We start from the raw sequence: 16093 nt of genomic DNA, 5'->3' as shown, positions 1-16093 counted from the left end.
TGCGCTGTCATCCTGCAAAGGAACAGAAGCCATTTAAAAGCAATGAGTTCTTAATCCTCTTCGCTCACATATCTGTATATATGAAATTTACTCAGACTGGTGCGTGCAACAATAATCCCAAAATATTCTGTGAATTTTATCTTCCACCAGCATTATTCACTAATGAATGACTTTCCTAGTATTTTCCTATGCTATGTTCCCAGCCGAACTCTCAATATTGACATGAAATGACGATTAAATGTTCACTCTCAGTAGAGTAGCATGAATCTCCCGAAGTGTCAGTATTGAGATCTGCATGGAAGTACTCACACAGGCTGCATCACTCTCTTACAAAGAGAATTTAGTATCGACGCACTTTTAAGTTAGCTCGATCGAAAACACTTAAATTCCTTAGGGAAAATCTAACTGTTAATATCAGTCTCAAAAATGATCACAGCCACACGATTTGGCCGTGCGATTTAACAAGCTTAGACTACTTGTGGCAGAACTAGGCAATCACCATAGCGACCACCGGAGGGCCCACTAGTGTCCTAGTCGATCGAGTCCTATTTTGCTCATTCACAAGTGCTTCAAACGCCGACCCAAACATGGTTATTCGCGCTGTATAAAACAAGCTCAAACGAGCTAAGACCGACAAAAACGGTCTCAAAAAACCATCACATCCGTCCAACTTAGCCATCCTAGTTGGATAGCTTAGATCGCATCTCAAGCGATCAAAGAGGTGTCGACGTGTTCGCCGTTGGCCCAACTTCTCCCTTGGTCGATCGACCTGTCCACGGCAAGACCAGAGAGCATCAAATCGTTCTCCCAAACTCGAGCAAACACGCTATTTCAAAACCCTAAATTTTGGGTTGCGGCAATATATTATTGTCGCAAATTATCACATCCGTCCAACTTAGCCATCCTAGTTAGACGGCTTAGATCGCGTTCCAAGCGATCAAGGAGGTGCACATGAGTTCACCACCGACCCTATTTTATTCCCACTCGATCGACTTGCTCAAGGGAAGTTAATGACGCATCAAACTGCTTGATCGAACTAGGGTGAATATGGCCGTCTCTAAACCCTAATTGGTGTTTGCGGCGACATGTTACTGTCGCAAATCGATCACGACCGCCCATCTTCGCCAGCCAAATCGAATGGCTTAGATCTAATATAAGATGGCCCAGGAGATGTCAGCATACTCACTGGAGGCTCATCTTCACACATGGCCAATTGTCCTATTCAAATTAGCACTCAGAACTTTGGTTCGTTTAACCAAACTAGGGTTGGACGCACGGTTTCCAAACCCTAAATCAACGACAGCAAACATCTGCCGCAAAAACTATCTCGTCCGTCCAACTTCGCTAGCTTGGCCGGACGGCTTGGATCAAATATCAGGCGATCAATGAGGTACCTCAATGATCACCGACCACCCCCATCCTGCAAGGAGCGATCGACTGAGCTACGGCTCGCCCGTGCGGTCCCAGACGATTTCCCAAAGATGGCCCTTTGCGCAGCTTCAACAGCAGTCACTAACTGCCGCAAATCGTCTCGACCACTAAACTTGGCCAACCGATTTGAACGATCCGGATCTAATTTAGATCAACCGGTAGGATTTTAGAATGGCTACCATCCGCCACTCGCCTACAGGAAGTGATCGACCAAGCAGTAGCTCATCCCTAGAGCTACCAAATGATCGCCAAAAGGTGTCCGGTTGTGCTCTTCTTTTAAGATGATCGACTCGCGACTAATTTAGACAAGATCAAAAACTGCGATGCTTTACATACATCGATTATAAGTAATGCTTTATAAATATCAGTTTTACAAATAATTTATTATTTGACCTAAAAGCACTCTGTGCTGATTTCAGTGACGAGTCCCACGACTCGACCCACTTACTCGAGATATCAAACATGTCACAAATTGGGGGATGCTCACTGGGGTATGTTCTGGCGGTTTACAGCATACGGCGTGCAACGCGCCCATTTCGAGAACGTGTTAGGAAAGAACGGACGGTTAATAGCAATGAGATAGTGGGTAAAAGCGTGCTAGTTCCCCCTCGTAGTGGAAACGTGGTGATCACCACTCTTTACACAATTCCACTCCTTCATTTGCATAATCACCTCCACTTCCTACGAGATCAGAGTGTGCTCGAACATGACTTGTATACACTACACCATTTTTAGGGATTAGCAACTGGGATCCCAACGGTAGATACACGTTGCAAAACACGGTGTTGCATTTTTTCGCAACGGCATATGCTCCGTTGCAACTCTTGGTCAGCAACTGAGATTCGCAACGTACTGAGCCGTTGCGACGCTATTTATTCGCAACAAAGGTCTGCCGTTGCTAAGCTGTTTCTAATTACAGGAATACCCCTACCCGGAACTAAAATGTTGTTGGTTCTGGTTCTAATGTAGCAACAAATTAAAGACGTTGCTAATATTTTGCAACATAAAAAAAAGGTCAAGTCTTCATTGACCTGGTCAAAATCCATTTCCCTCCACATTTCCCCCCTGCTGTTACCCAGTTCCCCATATTCATCATTTTCACAGATATACATACATTCATTCAACATATAAAACTGTATCATATTATGAAAATGGATTCTTCAATTGGTTTTAACAAAAAGTATGCGTATTTGATACAAATGTATTATAATTTATAAGTATCACAACAAACTAGTGTACATATTAGAAACATACTTGGTTCCTAAGTTCAGTTCATGGAAAGTTACGAAATTCCTAAGTTCTTCTAACTTAAATCACTATAAGGAGATACTACATAAAGTTACAAATCTTGCACCTGCTAAGGGACCTAATGGCTGCTGTTTTGTTCTCCAACCTTAATTTTTGATCTCATAACATATCATCATTCAATCAACCTGCAAACAAAGCATCACAAATTCTTCCAATCAGATAACCAATATGCTTATAAAGATCGAGTCAAAAACTGATAAAGAAATAATATCTTGTGCAAGTACAAGCAGTCAAAATCTGTGGAAATGATGAATATGGGGAACTGGATAAGTTTCCATTGTCTCTAATCCTTCTTCCAATGACCAAAGTTAAAACAATGATAGATCAAAAGCTTGCACATATAATTGGTGTTCTGTAAAAACATTGAATTTGCACCCGAATTTGGGATCATCTTGTAATCCCTCTGAAGTCGGCCAAATCCTAAATTACGCTGGATTCTGTGATATCTTTTTAGGTATGCACTAGCATCTTGTAAGCATAATACACAAAACTATCCCCTAAAACTGTTCTTGTTCTATTTAGTACAAAACATTCACCAAAATCTTGAGTCTTGACTATACTAAAAACGAAACTAAGAACTGGTGAACTACTAAATAATTTAAGATATACGACATACCATCAGTCATCTTGGCCTCGATGTTGGAAACATCTTTATCATCATTCACACGGTCATAACCATAGAGAAGCTTCTATGAATGAGTCTGCTCAACCGTAGAGAGTTCACAATCCACTAAAAAAAGCCAAGTAATTTGCTATCAAAGTAATTCACACATTCACAATATTGGGCAAAAAGTTGGAATGTAACACAGATGTTGATTTATATTCAGAACCCACATAATAAATTCAACTTGCGATAGATAGAGTGACCATTAAATCCAATACCAGAGTAGACCTAGATAATGAAACCTTTACACCCAAAAAACTACCAAAACCAAGAGAAAGAAGTGTTTAAATCTATAACTCAACATTAATGGAAAACAATAAGAAAACCCGAACCAAAATTTAGTGAAAATGAGACACAATTAAGCATGATTTATGTTTCCAATCTGTCCTTAACCACGACTGACCTAATTGGGTTGTGTTCAGATAGTCGCAGCTGCAGACTACTAGTGTAATTAAGATCATTGACCTTGTTAGCAGTGTGGATTTTGACATCTTAGTTCTGTATACCATCCAAAAATGCTATCTTAGAGAGCAGATAGCATAATTGTAAATCTGCCACCGTTAATGTTCATAAACCTAATGCAGATTTCAATTCATCCACTCACACCTGAGAAACAAGTAGAAGCAAGGACAATGCAGACACACAACACGATAAAAAAGCACATTTACAAGTCCCACAAGAAAAAGACAACTTTCTCAGTGGCATATCCTAAACGCTCAGCCAAACTCAATGTAACCACTTACCTGTTGGACAATAAAGTAATAAACAAAAGACGATCTTAATTAAACTACAGTTTAGGGATAATTCAGTAAACTAGGAGATGGTAAAAGAAATCAGTTGTAAGACTTACCACGAGACCAAGTTGTATGGAAGACATATTGAACCACGTTGTCCCACTAAGCTTTGGCGACTGTTTAGTGGTCAAATATCAGAAAAATAAGATGCATTATATAGTATACATACTGTCTCTCAAGTGAAAATTCATGAGGTCCATATCAACAGTATAAACAAAGTGTTGTAGACCAAAATGCAATAGCATCCGATCAAAAGGAAAAACAGTATACCTGCAAAGTGATAGCAGCTCCTGAAATGGCACCAATATCATACCCAAAAAGTTAAAACGCCAAGAGCTGGCAATAAGAACCTGGAAACATTACCTGGTCATCACTCGGAAGATAAAACTTAGTCTCCTCTTAGAATCCAGAAAAGAAAGCATGATTCAAATAAGTAAATGGTAAACTTCAAATCTATAGGAAGCAGTAGCAAATACTCTATGCAATTCGCACTACAAAATACATGGCACACACTCTCACACCCACTTCAATGAATATGAACCTCAAACCTCAACTCATGTACAAAAATGAAGAAATGGGTTGATTTACACTAGAAACTCAAGATTTCGTGAAATAACTTCATCTTGATGAACTGCAGCAGCTCCTCCATCAGAAACTAAAGGCTGGATAACCTCTTCTGATGATAAATCATCTCTTTTAGCACCCACCTAAAAACCACATCATATCCAAATTAAGTCATTTTATTCAACAATCTAACTCAAACTCAAGTTAAACTCCATACCTTTAATTGTTTCATGAACTCTAATCTTGATGGGAGCAAATGGATTCTCAGAAACTTCAAAGCAATTCCGACAAACAGTGGGACATTCAGTTCCGCGACAAATAGTTTTTCAAGTCCAGCTATAATATAAGAAGACTAAGATTTCAATAAAATCGCATCCATACCTTTAGGGAGCAAGGAGCAAAAAATACAAGAACATTTGCACCAAAATTTTTTAGAACAACAAGACTATATTGATGAATCCCATGACGTTCTCATGTACGAATGGGGAAGATCTCGGATACCATTAGCCAACTAATTGGTGCAAAAGATATCTGTAAAAAAATTAAAGTTTGTGTGATTAACAAATTATGGGATACAATTGGTACTACTCTGAAAGTATGCAGGGTAATTTCTCTATTTTAGAAGAACTAGGATATGCCAGAATATCATAACGAAATCAATATAGTATACCTAGTAGCAGCCAATGTAAAGAAGCAGAGCACCTACATCTATAAGGGGATGCCCCTGAAGAATTTTGTAATAATCCGAAAGAAACACCAATGAAACCTTCATCTGCAGCAGACAAGGGTAGACGGAGAAATTCTCATACGTCTAAGAATTACAAGGCATAAAGTGGAAACAGATTGTGAAAAGATTAGAATGATGACTTGATGAGGGATACATACAGTACCACTAACACCTTCAGTCAGTAAGGTCTCCTCCCAAGAAATATTAGAAACTGCAAAATTCCAACGAAAAATTATTATTGTCATTCAAATCAATGAAATTAGTAAGTTTAGAGCATGAAAAACTGAGCCTGCATTTGGTTTTGTAGCTAGCAAACACTTGAACCACGCCACGTTAGTTAGACTACGTGTACCTGAAATATAATTGGTTTCTAATAAGTTACTTACATTTCAATGCACATCAACAACAACAACAACAAAAGACAGTAAGTTGCATGATGGAATTCAAGCCTTAGCTTAGGTTTGCTCTAGCCCACAGAACACAACACATGAAAGAAAGAAACCAGTCATGACCAAAACCACTAAGTCCCCTAACCTGATCATGGATGTCCAGTATTTGATTTCATAGTCGGGAAAGTCCAAAACAAACATATAAACAGCAGATAAGGCACTTAATTTCCTACAACTCACAAAATTCAACGTCATTAAATTGCTGATGCAAGCGATGGAATCAGGTATTTTTGTAACTGATGAAGATGAAAGGTTAAGGTATCTCAGATGCTTTAACAACCCAATATTTTCAGGTAAGGCTTCAAACTCATTGCACCCGTAGAGATCCAATGTCTGCAAATTGGCGAGGTTAACGATAAAATCATGGATCTCGACATGAAACACCAGCACATCCACATTTGATATATCTCCACATGAAACACCAGTAATGGACTCTATAATTTCTTTAAAGATCCTATAAACATCAAATTTGTCGGATATGCATACCTACATTTTTATTTCGAAGTGTGTTTCTATCGACTTGTGCTGGTATGCCAACTGCTGAAGGAAACCGTTTGACAGTCATCATCTTTATGATGTCTGATACTGCATCCTCCCTGCCAATAAGTTCAGAATCATCTACAACTGATGTAGTTAGCCTTCTCAACCAAAGTCTGACAGTAGCATCAGTTATTTGTTTCTCCTCGGTATCAGAAACCAAAGCTTGAATTGACTCCAAGCTTTTCCCAAGCTTCCTTAGGTCATCTTTAACATCCCATGCCTGACGAACTTGTTGATAAATCAGCGGGAGCAATGTATTCAAGATTTCAGTCACACCATTAACAAGAATCACTTCCAAAGGCACCACCAAGCCAATCATGAAGCTGGTTTAGAAAAAGAAAACAAAGAAGACAATGTGAGAGAAAAGACAACTGTAATAGTCCATCATAATTGACTTGGACATGGCCCAACTAAACCTATCTCCGTTAATAGGAAACATCTAAAAAATAATGGGATTCAAAATATGGTTTTGATTTGAAAGCTAATTACTACTAGCATAGAATAATTACTAAATCTGGTTGAAACCAATGCAATCCACCAAAATTAACTCATTATAAATTAACTTCACAATCAGAATCTTGCACCTGTTGACGAGGACATTGCATACCCATAACCGTACCCAAGAAACCACCTGCTCATCCCTATACAATAAGCAAAATGGAATTTTTTAACATCAGACAAAGGGAGAATGATTGTATCAGCCTATTTGATATCCCTTGTGCTACTTTTTATGTCCTTCCCAATTTTTCACATAAAACCCTATAAGCACCAGTTTATATTTCGAAGTTACAAGTACCTTTACTTTAATGTTGAATCGCTGAGGTCTCTAGATGGCTAATAGATAAAGATAAGCAAGGCAATTTGCCAATTTTAAATTTCTGCAATTTGACTATCAAGATAAAAAAAGAACTGTGTAGGTTGATCACTAGCAGTTTTCAAAAATAGAAATTAAACCCTAAACTGAAATAGATCAAAATACCTAAAACAACTTAACATAAACCAATATATCAAACCTTGACAAACCCTAAAATGTTCTTCAGATTAGAAATTATACCTTCAATGTTCTTCAGTTCTTCAGAGTTCTTTCTTCAAAGTATTTCAATTCTTCAACCTTGACAAACTCATGGAAAAGATAAAATCATATTAGATTCACATATGAAACTCTAAAATTGATAAACTGAAATCAAAATCCCTGAAATCGAAAATATCAGATTCAAAGATGAAACCCTATAATCGATAAACTAAAATGAAAAAAATTGATTCACAGCTGAAACCCTAGAAATCGAAATCTCTAGAATCGCAAAATCTCTAAACCTATAAACTGAAACGAAACGATTATGCGAAGGAAAAATATGGAAGAAACTTAAAACCTGGTTGATTCCAGTGGTTTTAGATTGAAAGAAATGAAAGAGATGAAGTTCTTCAGCTGCAGTTCTGTGAAGAGATGAAGGCGGAGAAAATATGAGGAGGAAAAATCGATAAAGGGTGGAAAGAAGAACAAGAAGGATTGACCCAAATTTGACTTGGGCGTAAAAATTAGTCCTAGTGTTCCCGACCACACGCGCATTTCGCATGCTTGAGCACGAAGCAATTTCCTGTTGCAAAATTAGCGACGACAACCCCAGGTTGCGAAAAATTCGCAACCTAAACCGTTGCTAATATGAGTTACTAATCTCTTAAAATGGTGTAGTGATAAATAGGTTTTTCAACCTATTCAAACGAACAAGACAAGTGTTATGAACACAAGTATCCGTAATACATCAAGAACTGATAGCTTACATTCTGCAAGCCAGTTCCACATTCTGATACAAGTCATAAACAACCATACCTTCATAATTCAACATTCTGATCTCAAACACCTTCTTCGCTTCCTTCCCTAAGATCAACCCCTTCTCCTTCACTTTGTGACCGAATTGAATCTGGAACGGCCATTTCTTGGTTTAGGCCAGAGTCTTACAGATTGATCTCTTGAATCTAAAAGTACTCCCGTGCAATGCATTGTTTAGGGTTTGAATTCGTTTCTCATCAACACACCCAAATTTACCAAAAACAGCAGAATCAGTTTTTACCCTCAAACAGTAGGATTTTAACAACCTGACCCACCACACTTAAATCTAACATTGTTTTCAATTTCAAAACTGAAAATCCTGATATTTGACGTGACAATAACTTAACCTCGAAAATTGTACAACTTGATGCGGAGTCTAACAAAACATCCTCCACGAAAAATGTCCGCCTATGTCTTTAATCTAATGTGGTGAAACGAATTGGTGTTTCGAGTTTCGGTCTAGGAAATATGACCTTTGGAGTGATATACGTGCAAGCTGAAAAAGTTCAAAAAAAATGCTAAACTTAACTTTGCATGCATATAGCTTCAACCAAACAAACTCCGAATCCAGATTTTATTCATGGTGAAGATAGATGAGACTGTGTTTCTTAATTGGGTTCAAACATTAAACTCCGACTCTTAACAAAGTCTGTAGAGCCTACAATGATAACAAAAAAGAAATCATCCAAAACAAAAAAATCCTAACAAGAATTTTTTTTGTCGGAATTTTGTTTATAGATTAAGAACCTTGTAACACTAAAGATGAGAATGCAAATGATGATATTCAAACTATAAAACCTAAAAACACAAAATGAATAGAAATACAAAACCAATGGATTGATTCCTAATTGAGCGTTTAATTTAGATCATTAACTTGATTTTCTGGTTAACTTCACATTAACAATTTGCAAATTTGGGGATTACACAGAAAAGGATGTATATTGCAAATAATAGCTTCACAGAGATGTTGACATAAAATAATACATAATGGAAAAGCTATTGTTTGATAGAGCTCACCCCCACACTTAATCCCAACTACATTTAGTTCCAGTAATCGGAAATTCGTATACCGTTTCATGGGTTGGCCTTTAATAGTGCCTTTGTAATCTTCTATTCATCGAGTATAGCGGTTTTGCTGTCGATATCCGAATTTTGTATTGCTCCTTAGCTTGTTGTCCTGCTCCTGATGCCCACTACCGTCGTTCCCTGGTTCCACTGTTATATAACTCAAATATTCAGTTAAATAAGTTCTAACTACCATAGTAATCTATGCATTTTCGCGATTTTAGCCTTTACATGTTTTTTTTGTTGCTAAAGATGGATTCTGATTGGCTGACATCATTACTTTTTCGATTTGTTTAAGACTAAGTCTTATAGGCTAGATTGAGCTCCTAGATTAGCAGAAATGTGTTGCAATTCAAAAAAAAAAATGTTGTCTATTTGTTAACACTAGTTCTCTCCTAGCAGTTTCTCGTAGGTGAACTAGCAGCTAGATAGTTACGCTAATCATTCAATGATGGGAAAACTAACTTTTCGCGGAATGGTTCAACGCTGGGAGATTTATTTTTGATCTGACGGATGAGATTTAAAGCGCTGAACCGTTCAGCGCTGGGCGGTGGTCCCAGCTAACGTGGACTGCTAATCTAGCTACTAGATTATCACTCCCATAAGACTTAGGTGGTTGTCCTAGCTGACGTGGATTGCCAATCTAGCTGCTAGATTAGCACCCCATAAGACTTAGCCTAACTAACACAATAAACTGATTTATTTTAAAGTCTATATATTTACAAATATCGAAGGAAACATGAATTTCAGCAACTCCGACACCTTCAATAAAAATTTTAGTTTCATGAATTTCATCTTCGAAATTCCATACATAAGAGCATCTCCGACGGAATTTGAGTATCTAAAAAAAACGACGCCACCTAGGATTTTAGAGATTTTCTCCATAAAAAATCTCTCTAGTGGTGGTTGGTGTTGATGGTGGTTTTTAGTTCAGGGCTAAAGTTGTACATTTCCCGCATTTAATATGCTGTCACTCTGCAAAGAGACAAAGGCATGTAATAGTGATGAGTGTTCAACCTCTTCATCGGCGCATTTATTGAGCAATTCAATATATTCACATGAAATTTACCCAGAATGGTGCATGTAGCAACAATGCCAGATGTTTTGTAAATTTCGGCGCCCTGCCTATATTATTCATTAATATAAGACTCACTGAATACTTTTCTGTGCTATGTTCCCCGGCTGAACCCTTAATATTGAGATGACATGACAATCAATGTTCACTCGCAGCAGAGTAGCATGAATTTCCCGAAGTATCGAGGTTAAAATCTTTGCGTAAATGACCTCAACAGGAAAGCATACGGCTCTCCGGAAATAAATTTAAAGAACTCTATGCAGAGTTCAATCAATTTTGTGATAACTCATGAAAATATCCTAACCCAATTAATTTGCAAAATTAGGGTTTTGCGACCCGCGCAGTATATCAAACCTTGCTGGTCGAGACTAAACCTAGGCAAGCTAGAAATTGATCCTCTATGGATTAGTAGGTTCAAAATCCTACCCAAAATCAAAAAATAAGGAATAAAAAAGAGGAGCCGCGGAAAAAAGGAGCAGCAGCAAAGGGCGGTGTGGCTGTGCCATAAGCCAGCCGGCGCGCCACTTGTCTATGGCCACGCCCCATGCTGCTTGACCGACCCTCTTTTTTTTTCCATCGACCAATCAGGTCGCTTTAAATCCTCCACACGCACACTAGAAGCGTGGCCACGCCCATGCTTGGCAGACCCTCTTTTATCGACCAATCAGGTTGCTCTAAACCTGCCACAGTCCTAAAAGAGGCAAAATTGTGTCAGATGGTCACAATGCCAAATTGGCTTTCCAAAACCGCGCCAACATTCCAATGGCATGCCAAACGTGCCATCCCGCTCCGCATGTTAATGGCATGCCAAACATGCCACACGCGCTAATTAGGGTTTTGATATGTCAAATCCTAATTTAGCTAAAGTTTCCACGCCAACCAAGTCAATAAATTCTCCTAAGGTCTGAAGATTGATATAGCAACAAGAGCCAATGTTGCCGGAGCCATATTTGGGTCTAACACCAATATGCCAAAATAGATGCCACGGCTACGCCAGGCGCCACTATGCCACTGGCATGTGTTAAATATGCCATCATACCGTCGGCATATACCAATGATGCCACTTTGCTATTATCAGATGCCAATGGAATGTGGCCATAATCAGCGGCCACCCTTTCTCACAGGCCACAATCCCAGCCGTCCAAATTTGCCACAAAATTGACAGGCCTGCGACAAGTTTTAGGCGACCAGCCAAGACAAGCCTAATAGCATCACGTGCTATTTTCCTGCAGCAGGTCTCTTGACTTTGACTTGCCACACATGGCTATCTGCTACTTAGTTGGCATACAATTAATCAGAATATCTAAGTCTTACATAGATGACTCGTTCAACAATCTGCTACACATTTTCCACGAAAATGCTCGAGACATCAAATATGTCACAAAATGGGGGATGCTCATCAGGGTATTGGTCTGACAGTTTACAGCGTGCGGCGTGCAACACGCTCATTATAAAAAAGTGTCAGAAAGCAGGGAAGTTAGTGGCGACAAGAAGTAGTGGGTGTAATTTAACCAATTTCCTTCATAATGGGAGCGTGGTCTCTGGCATTTACACATGACCCCACTTCTCCATCACTCAATCTCTCCCACTTTCTACGAGATCAGGGTGCGTTCAATATGACGTGTATAAATAGGTTTTACCTATTTCAACAAAACAACAAGTTTTGGTTAAGACAACAACACAATATCCAGAAAATACCAAAGAACTGATAGCTTTCATTCCCCAAGCCAGTTCTAAATTCTGATATAAGTCATAAAATAGCCACACCTTCAGAATTAACCATTCTGGTCTCAATACCTTCTTCGCTTCCCTCCCTAAGACCAACCCTTCTCCTTCACTTTATGACCGAAGCAAGACTGGAACGTCCATTTTTTGGTTTAGGCCAGGATTGTACAGATTGATCTCTCGAATCTAAAGTACTCCCGTGCAGTGCATTTGTTTTAGGTTTAGATTTCTTTCTCATCTAGACAAACAGTTGGATAGTTAAAATTTTGTATGATATGGAAATTTGAGTTTGGATGTGAGTATATATTTTTAGAGACTCTCATCCATAGCCATGTCATCAACTATACGTTTTTTTAGTTTTCAAAACTCTTTTTTGTGTTTCAATTGTCTTTATAAAAATTTATCAACCATATACATATCCATACTCCCGTTGGTATGGAATTTAGAATAAAAAGATTTACATAAAACTTTTGTGGGCCGTTGGAGATGCTCTAAATTCACCTATAATGTTGCTTCTTGTTTCCACCTTCTACTAAGTTCAACATCTTTCAGAAAACTTTCTACTTATAATCTTGAGTGCGGTGCCGCTAGTGTAGTTCTTGGATGTTTATATTTCCTTCAATGATGTACTAAATGGAAGTGTTTATATATGTGTTCCTAAAACTAAGAATGTATGCGTTGATGCAATAGCTAAGTTTCAAGTAGAAACTATTAGAGAGAATGAGTTCAATAAAAAGGTTTTTGGTCTTGGTAAGGTTTGAATTGTTTGATCTAACGACCTAAGAGTCTGAGGATACTTGTTCACGTTTTGAGTGAATGAAATGGAACACTTAGTCCGACATTAGGTAAAACTATAAAAAAACTTCACTATATAATTGTTTTATTATGGCTAGCATGGGTAGGCATGAGTGGGCAAATAATGCTTGGGTTAATCCTTGCATTGGGCTTGGGCGCTTGTGGAACACTTGACTTGGGCTTGTGCGTGTATCAACCAAGATCTATTTTTTGCCGAAAATATTTTTATTATTTATTTTTGAAAATTGTTTCACTAAGTATTCTTTTGGTATTTGTTTTTGGGAGAATTCCTTCTCCATGTTTTATTGTTTTATTGGAAACAAAAAACTTGCTTTACAAGAAATCCGAAACCTTAGAGGTTACTTTTGTCTTATAAATAACAAACATTTTTCACAGTTGAAACTTGCATCTAGAAGCGGCTACTATCGCGTCTTTTTTACAGCATGCGACGTGCAATACGCCCATTATAACAAAGTGTCAGAACGCAGGGCAGTTAGTGGCGGCAAGAAGTGGTGGGTGTAAACTAACCAGTTTCCTTTATAGTGGGAACGTGGTCTCTGGAATTTACACATGACCCCACTTCTCCATTACTCAATCACTCCCACTTTCTACGAGATCAGGGTGCTTTCAATATGACTTGTATAAATAGGTTTTACCTATTTCAACAAAACAACAAGTTTTGGTTAAGACAACAACACAGTATCCAGAAAATACCAAAGAACTGATAGCTTTCATTCCGCAAGCCAGTTCCAAATTCTGATATAAGTCATAAAATAGCACAACTTCAGATTTAAGTCTAGTCTCAACACCTTCTTCACTCCCCTCCTTAAGACCAACCCTTTTCCTTCACTTTGTGACCGAAGCTGGACGACCATTTCTTGGTTTAGGCTAGGATTGTACAGATTGATCTCTCGAATCTAAAGTACTCCCGTGCAGTGCATTTGTTTTAGGTTTAGATTTTTTCCTCATCTACACACCCAAATTTACCAAAACCAGCAGAAACAGTTTTTACCCACAAACAATTGGCGACCACAGTGGGATATTAATCTCTCGGTTGCAATACCAATTTCCAATTTCAATTTTCAAACCCAATTTCAAGAGGGTAGAGCTCAGGTCCGGGTCAGCAATAAACCCTGATGCCACCGGCGCTGAAAACGCCCTTGATTTCCTTCCAGTGACATCAATGTACCACATGTCAGCATTATCAACACCCGAGGCGCCGCAAACTCTACCACCAACACCAACGACGTAGGAAACGTTCCCTCAGGCGTTACACCTTCGATCGCCAGAGCCAGAGCCGCTGCCTCCACCCCCATTGTTTCTTCAAGTGTGACACTCCCAGTTGTCACCAAAGCTGTTGTCACTCCACCATCAGGACGAGAGACCGGAGAGGCCAGAAGAAGCCAACCCCTTATTACCATTGCTGATTTGATGGAAAGACAAGAAGTTCTTGCTAAGGCTCAGACGGACATGGGCACAACTCAAAAGGACATTCGAATGATTAGTCAAGGGATTCGGAATTCGGGCGTTAGATTGTCATAAACCAAATGTGACTGAACATCAATTTGTGGAGTTGTGCATTAATGCTTTCTGGGGAATCTGTTCACAAAACCATGTAATCTATGATGGAGCATTTGTGTGAGATTCTCTATTTCTCCAAGGTGCAACGCCGAGATATTTTTCAGCCCTCAACTGTGTTGCGTTGGCGCTTAGACCTTTTCTACAGGAGCCGCTTCAACGTTCTCTCCAGAAGCCTTCGCTTCAATATTCTCTCCAGAAGCCGCTCCGCTTCATATTTTCGCTCCAGAAGCCGCTCCGCTTCAACGTTTCGCTCTAGGAGACGCTTCAACGTTTTGCCTCCAAAAGCCACTCCTCTTAAACGTTTCTCTCCAGAAGCCTCCGCTTCAACTTTTCGCTCCAAAAGCCGCTCTGCTTCAACGTTTCACTTCAGGAGCCGCTTCAACGTTTCGCCTCCAGAAGCCGCTCCTCTTAAACGTTTCGCTCCAGAAGCCGCTTCAACGTTCTGTCCAGAAGCCGCCACTCTTTCCTTCCAAGGTTCGTTCCCTTAGCCGCCACTCCACTCTGTCAAGGATTGTGATCGCAACCATCCAAGTCTCTTCTGATCACAGCTGCTGCCAAGAACCGTTGTCGCTCTTTCGTTGATACCAGCCAGAGCTTCACCATAGCAACAACTACTACAAAGAATATTTCGTCCATGTGATGTTCCAAGAATCCCATCCAGGAGGGTAAAATAATCTTGTATCAAATCACAGAGGCGTGGATTCAAGGTGGTACAACTAAAGTAAGATACACTTGAGGAGTGAAGCCTCCTTTAGGTTTAGAAGTTTAAACGCAGTCACCGCCTTACCAGCGAATGCAATGGAAGCACATCTTCCACGAGAAAATAAGCTCAGGATAATTACACATGGGGACTTTTGTCACGCTGCTTACTCACGGGAGAGCCTGATACACCCAAAGCCCAATCATGCGTGAAGGACATGCCTAGCGGAGACAGAGCTAAGTAACTATCTTTAAACTAAATGTTTTATATCTATTAGGCATATCAAATAAATTTTAAATCTCTTAGTGTTGAGACGTTCAAATTCCTCAACAATCACCATTGCGTTGCCAGGCAAACTGCCTCAACACATTTTTCCTCTTAGTGTTGAGACGTGAAAATTCCTCAACACTCACTACTGTATTGCCAGGCAAACTGCCTCAACACATTTTTCCTCTTAGTGTTGAGACGTGAAAATTCCTCAACCCTCACCACTGTGTTGCCGGGCAAACTTCCTCAATACATTTTTCCTCTTAGTGTTGAGACGTGAAAATTCCTCAACACTCACCACTGTATTGCCAGGAAAACTGCCTCAACACATACTTCCTCTTAGTGTTGAGACGTGAAAAATTCCTCAACACTCACCACAGTGTTGCCAGGCAAACTTCTCAACACATTTTTCCTCTTAGTGTTGAGACGTTCAAATTCCTCAACACTCACCATTGTGTTGCCAGGCAAACTGCCTCAACATATTTTCCTCTTAGTGTTGAGACGTGAAAATTCCTCAACACTCACCACTGTGTTTCCAGGTAAACTGCCGCAACATATTTTTCCTCTTAGTGTTGAGACG

General features: G+C 39.3%; 1 protein-coding gene across 2 annotated transcripts; it reads right to left on the bottom strand.

Moving 5' to 3' along the window:
* Window positions 1-2598: 2598 nt before the first annotated feature.
* Window positions 2599-7919, bottom strand: LOC113303634. Of its 2 annotated transcripts, XR_003337640.1 has the most exons (12): window positions 7848-7919; window positions 7532-7588; window positions 7062-7118; window positions 6428-6800; window positions 5647-5840; window positions 5432-5533; window positions 5143-5292; window positions 4979-5032; window positions 4468-4904; window positions 4254-4313; window positions 3356-3469; window positions 2599-2864 (listed from the first exon to the last, which is right to left on the bottom strand). XR_003337640.1 is itself a non-coding variant. In XM_026552681.1 (5 exons), the coding sequence occupies exons 3-5, from the start codon at window positions 7114-7116 to the stop codon at window positions 6050-6052; spliced, it is 462 nt and encodes a 153-aa protein (XP_026408466.1). In that variant the 5' UTR covers window positions 7117-7118; window positions 7532-7588; window positions 7848-7919; the 3' UTR covers window positions 5899-6049. The 2 variants fall into 2 exon arrangements, 1 of the variants encoding a protein (XP_026408466.1); XM_026552681.1 differs by lacking the exons at window positions 2599-2864; window positions 3356-3469; window positions 4254-4313; ... (3 more) ...; window positions 5432-5533; window positions 5647-5840 and adding an exon at window positions 5899-6106 and having other exon boundaries at window positions 7085-7118.
* Window positions 7920-16093: the final 8174 nt, after the last annotated feature.

The sequence above is a fragment of the Papaver somniferum genome, chromosome 1, assembly GCF_003573695.1.
Source record: "Papaver somniferum cultivar HN1 chromosome 1, ASM357369v1, whole genome shotgun sequence".
Lineage (NCBI taxonomy): Eukaryota > Viridiplantae > Streptophyta > Magnoliopsida > Ranunculales > Papaveraceae > Papaver > Papaver somniferum.
Note: the sequence above shows the minus strand (reverse complement) of the source record. Positions and strands in the feature narration are given on the sequence as shown.

What these genes read in the sequence shown, in the direction of transcription:
- LOC113303634 (XM_026552681.1), bottom strand. Translation starts at nt 7,116, where the DNA reads ATGAGCAGGTGGTTTCTTGGGTACGGTTATGG. An exon ending in TTTCTTGGGTACGGTTATGG is followed by an intron (nt 6,801 to 7,084) that starts GTATGCAATGTC and finishes TTTCTAAACCAG; the next exon opens with CTTCATGATTGGCTTGGTGG. An exon ending in ACACACTTCGAAATAAAAAT is followed by an intron (nt 6,107 to 6,427) that starts GTAGGTATGCAT and finishes TGTGAGTTGTAG; the next exon opens with GAAATTAAGTGCCTTATCTG.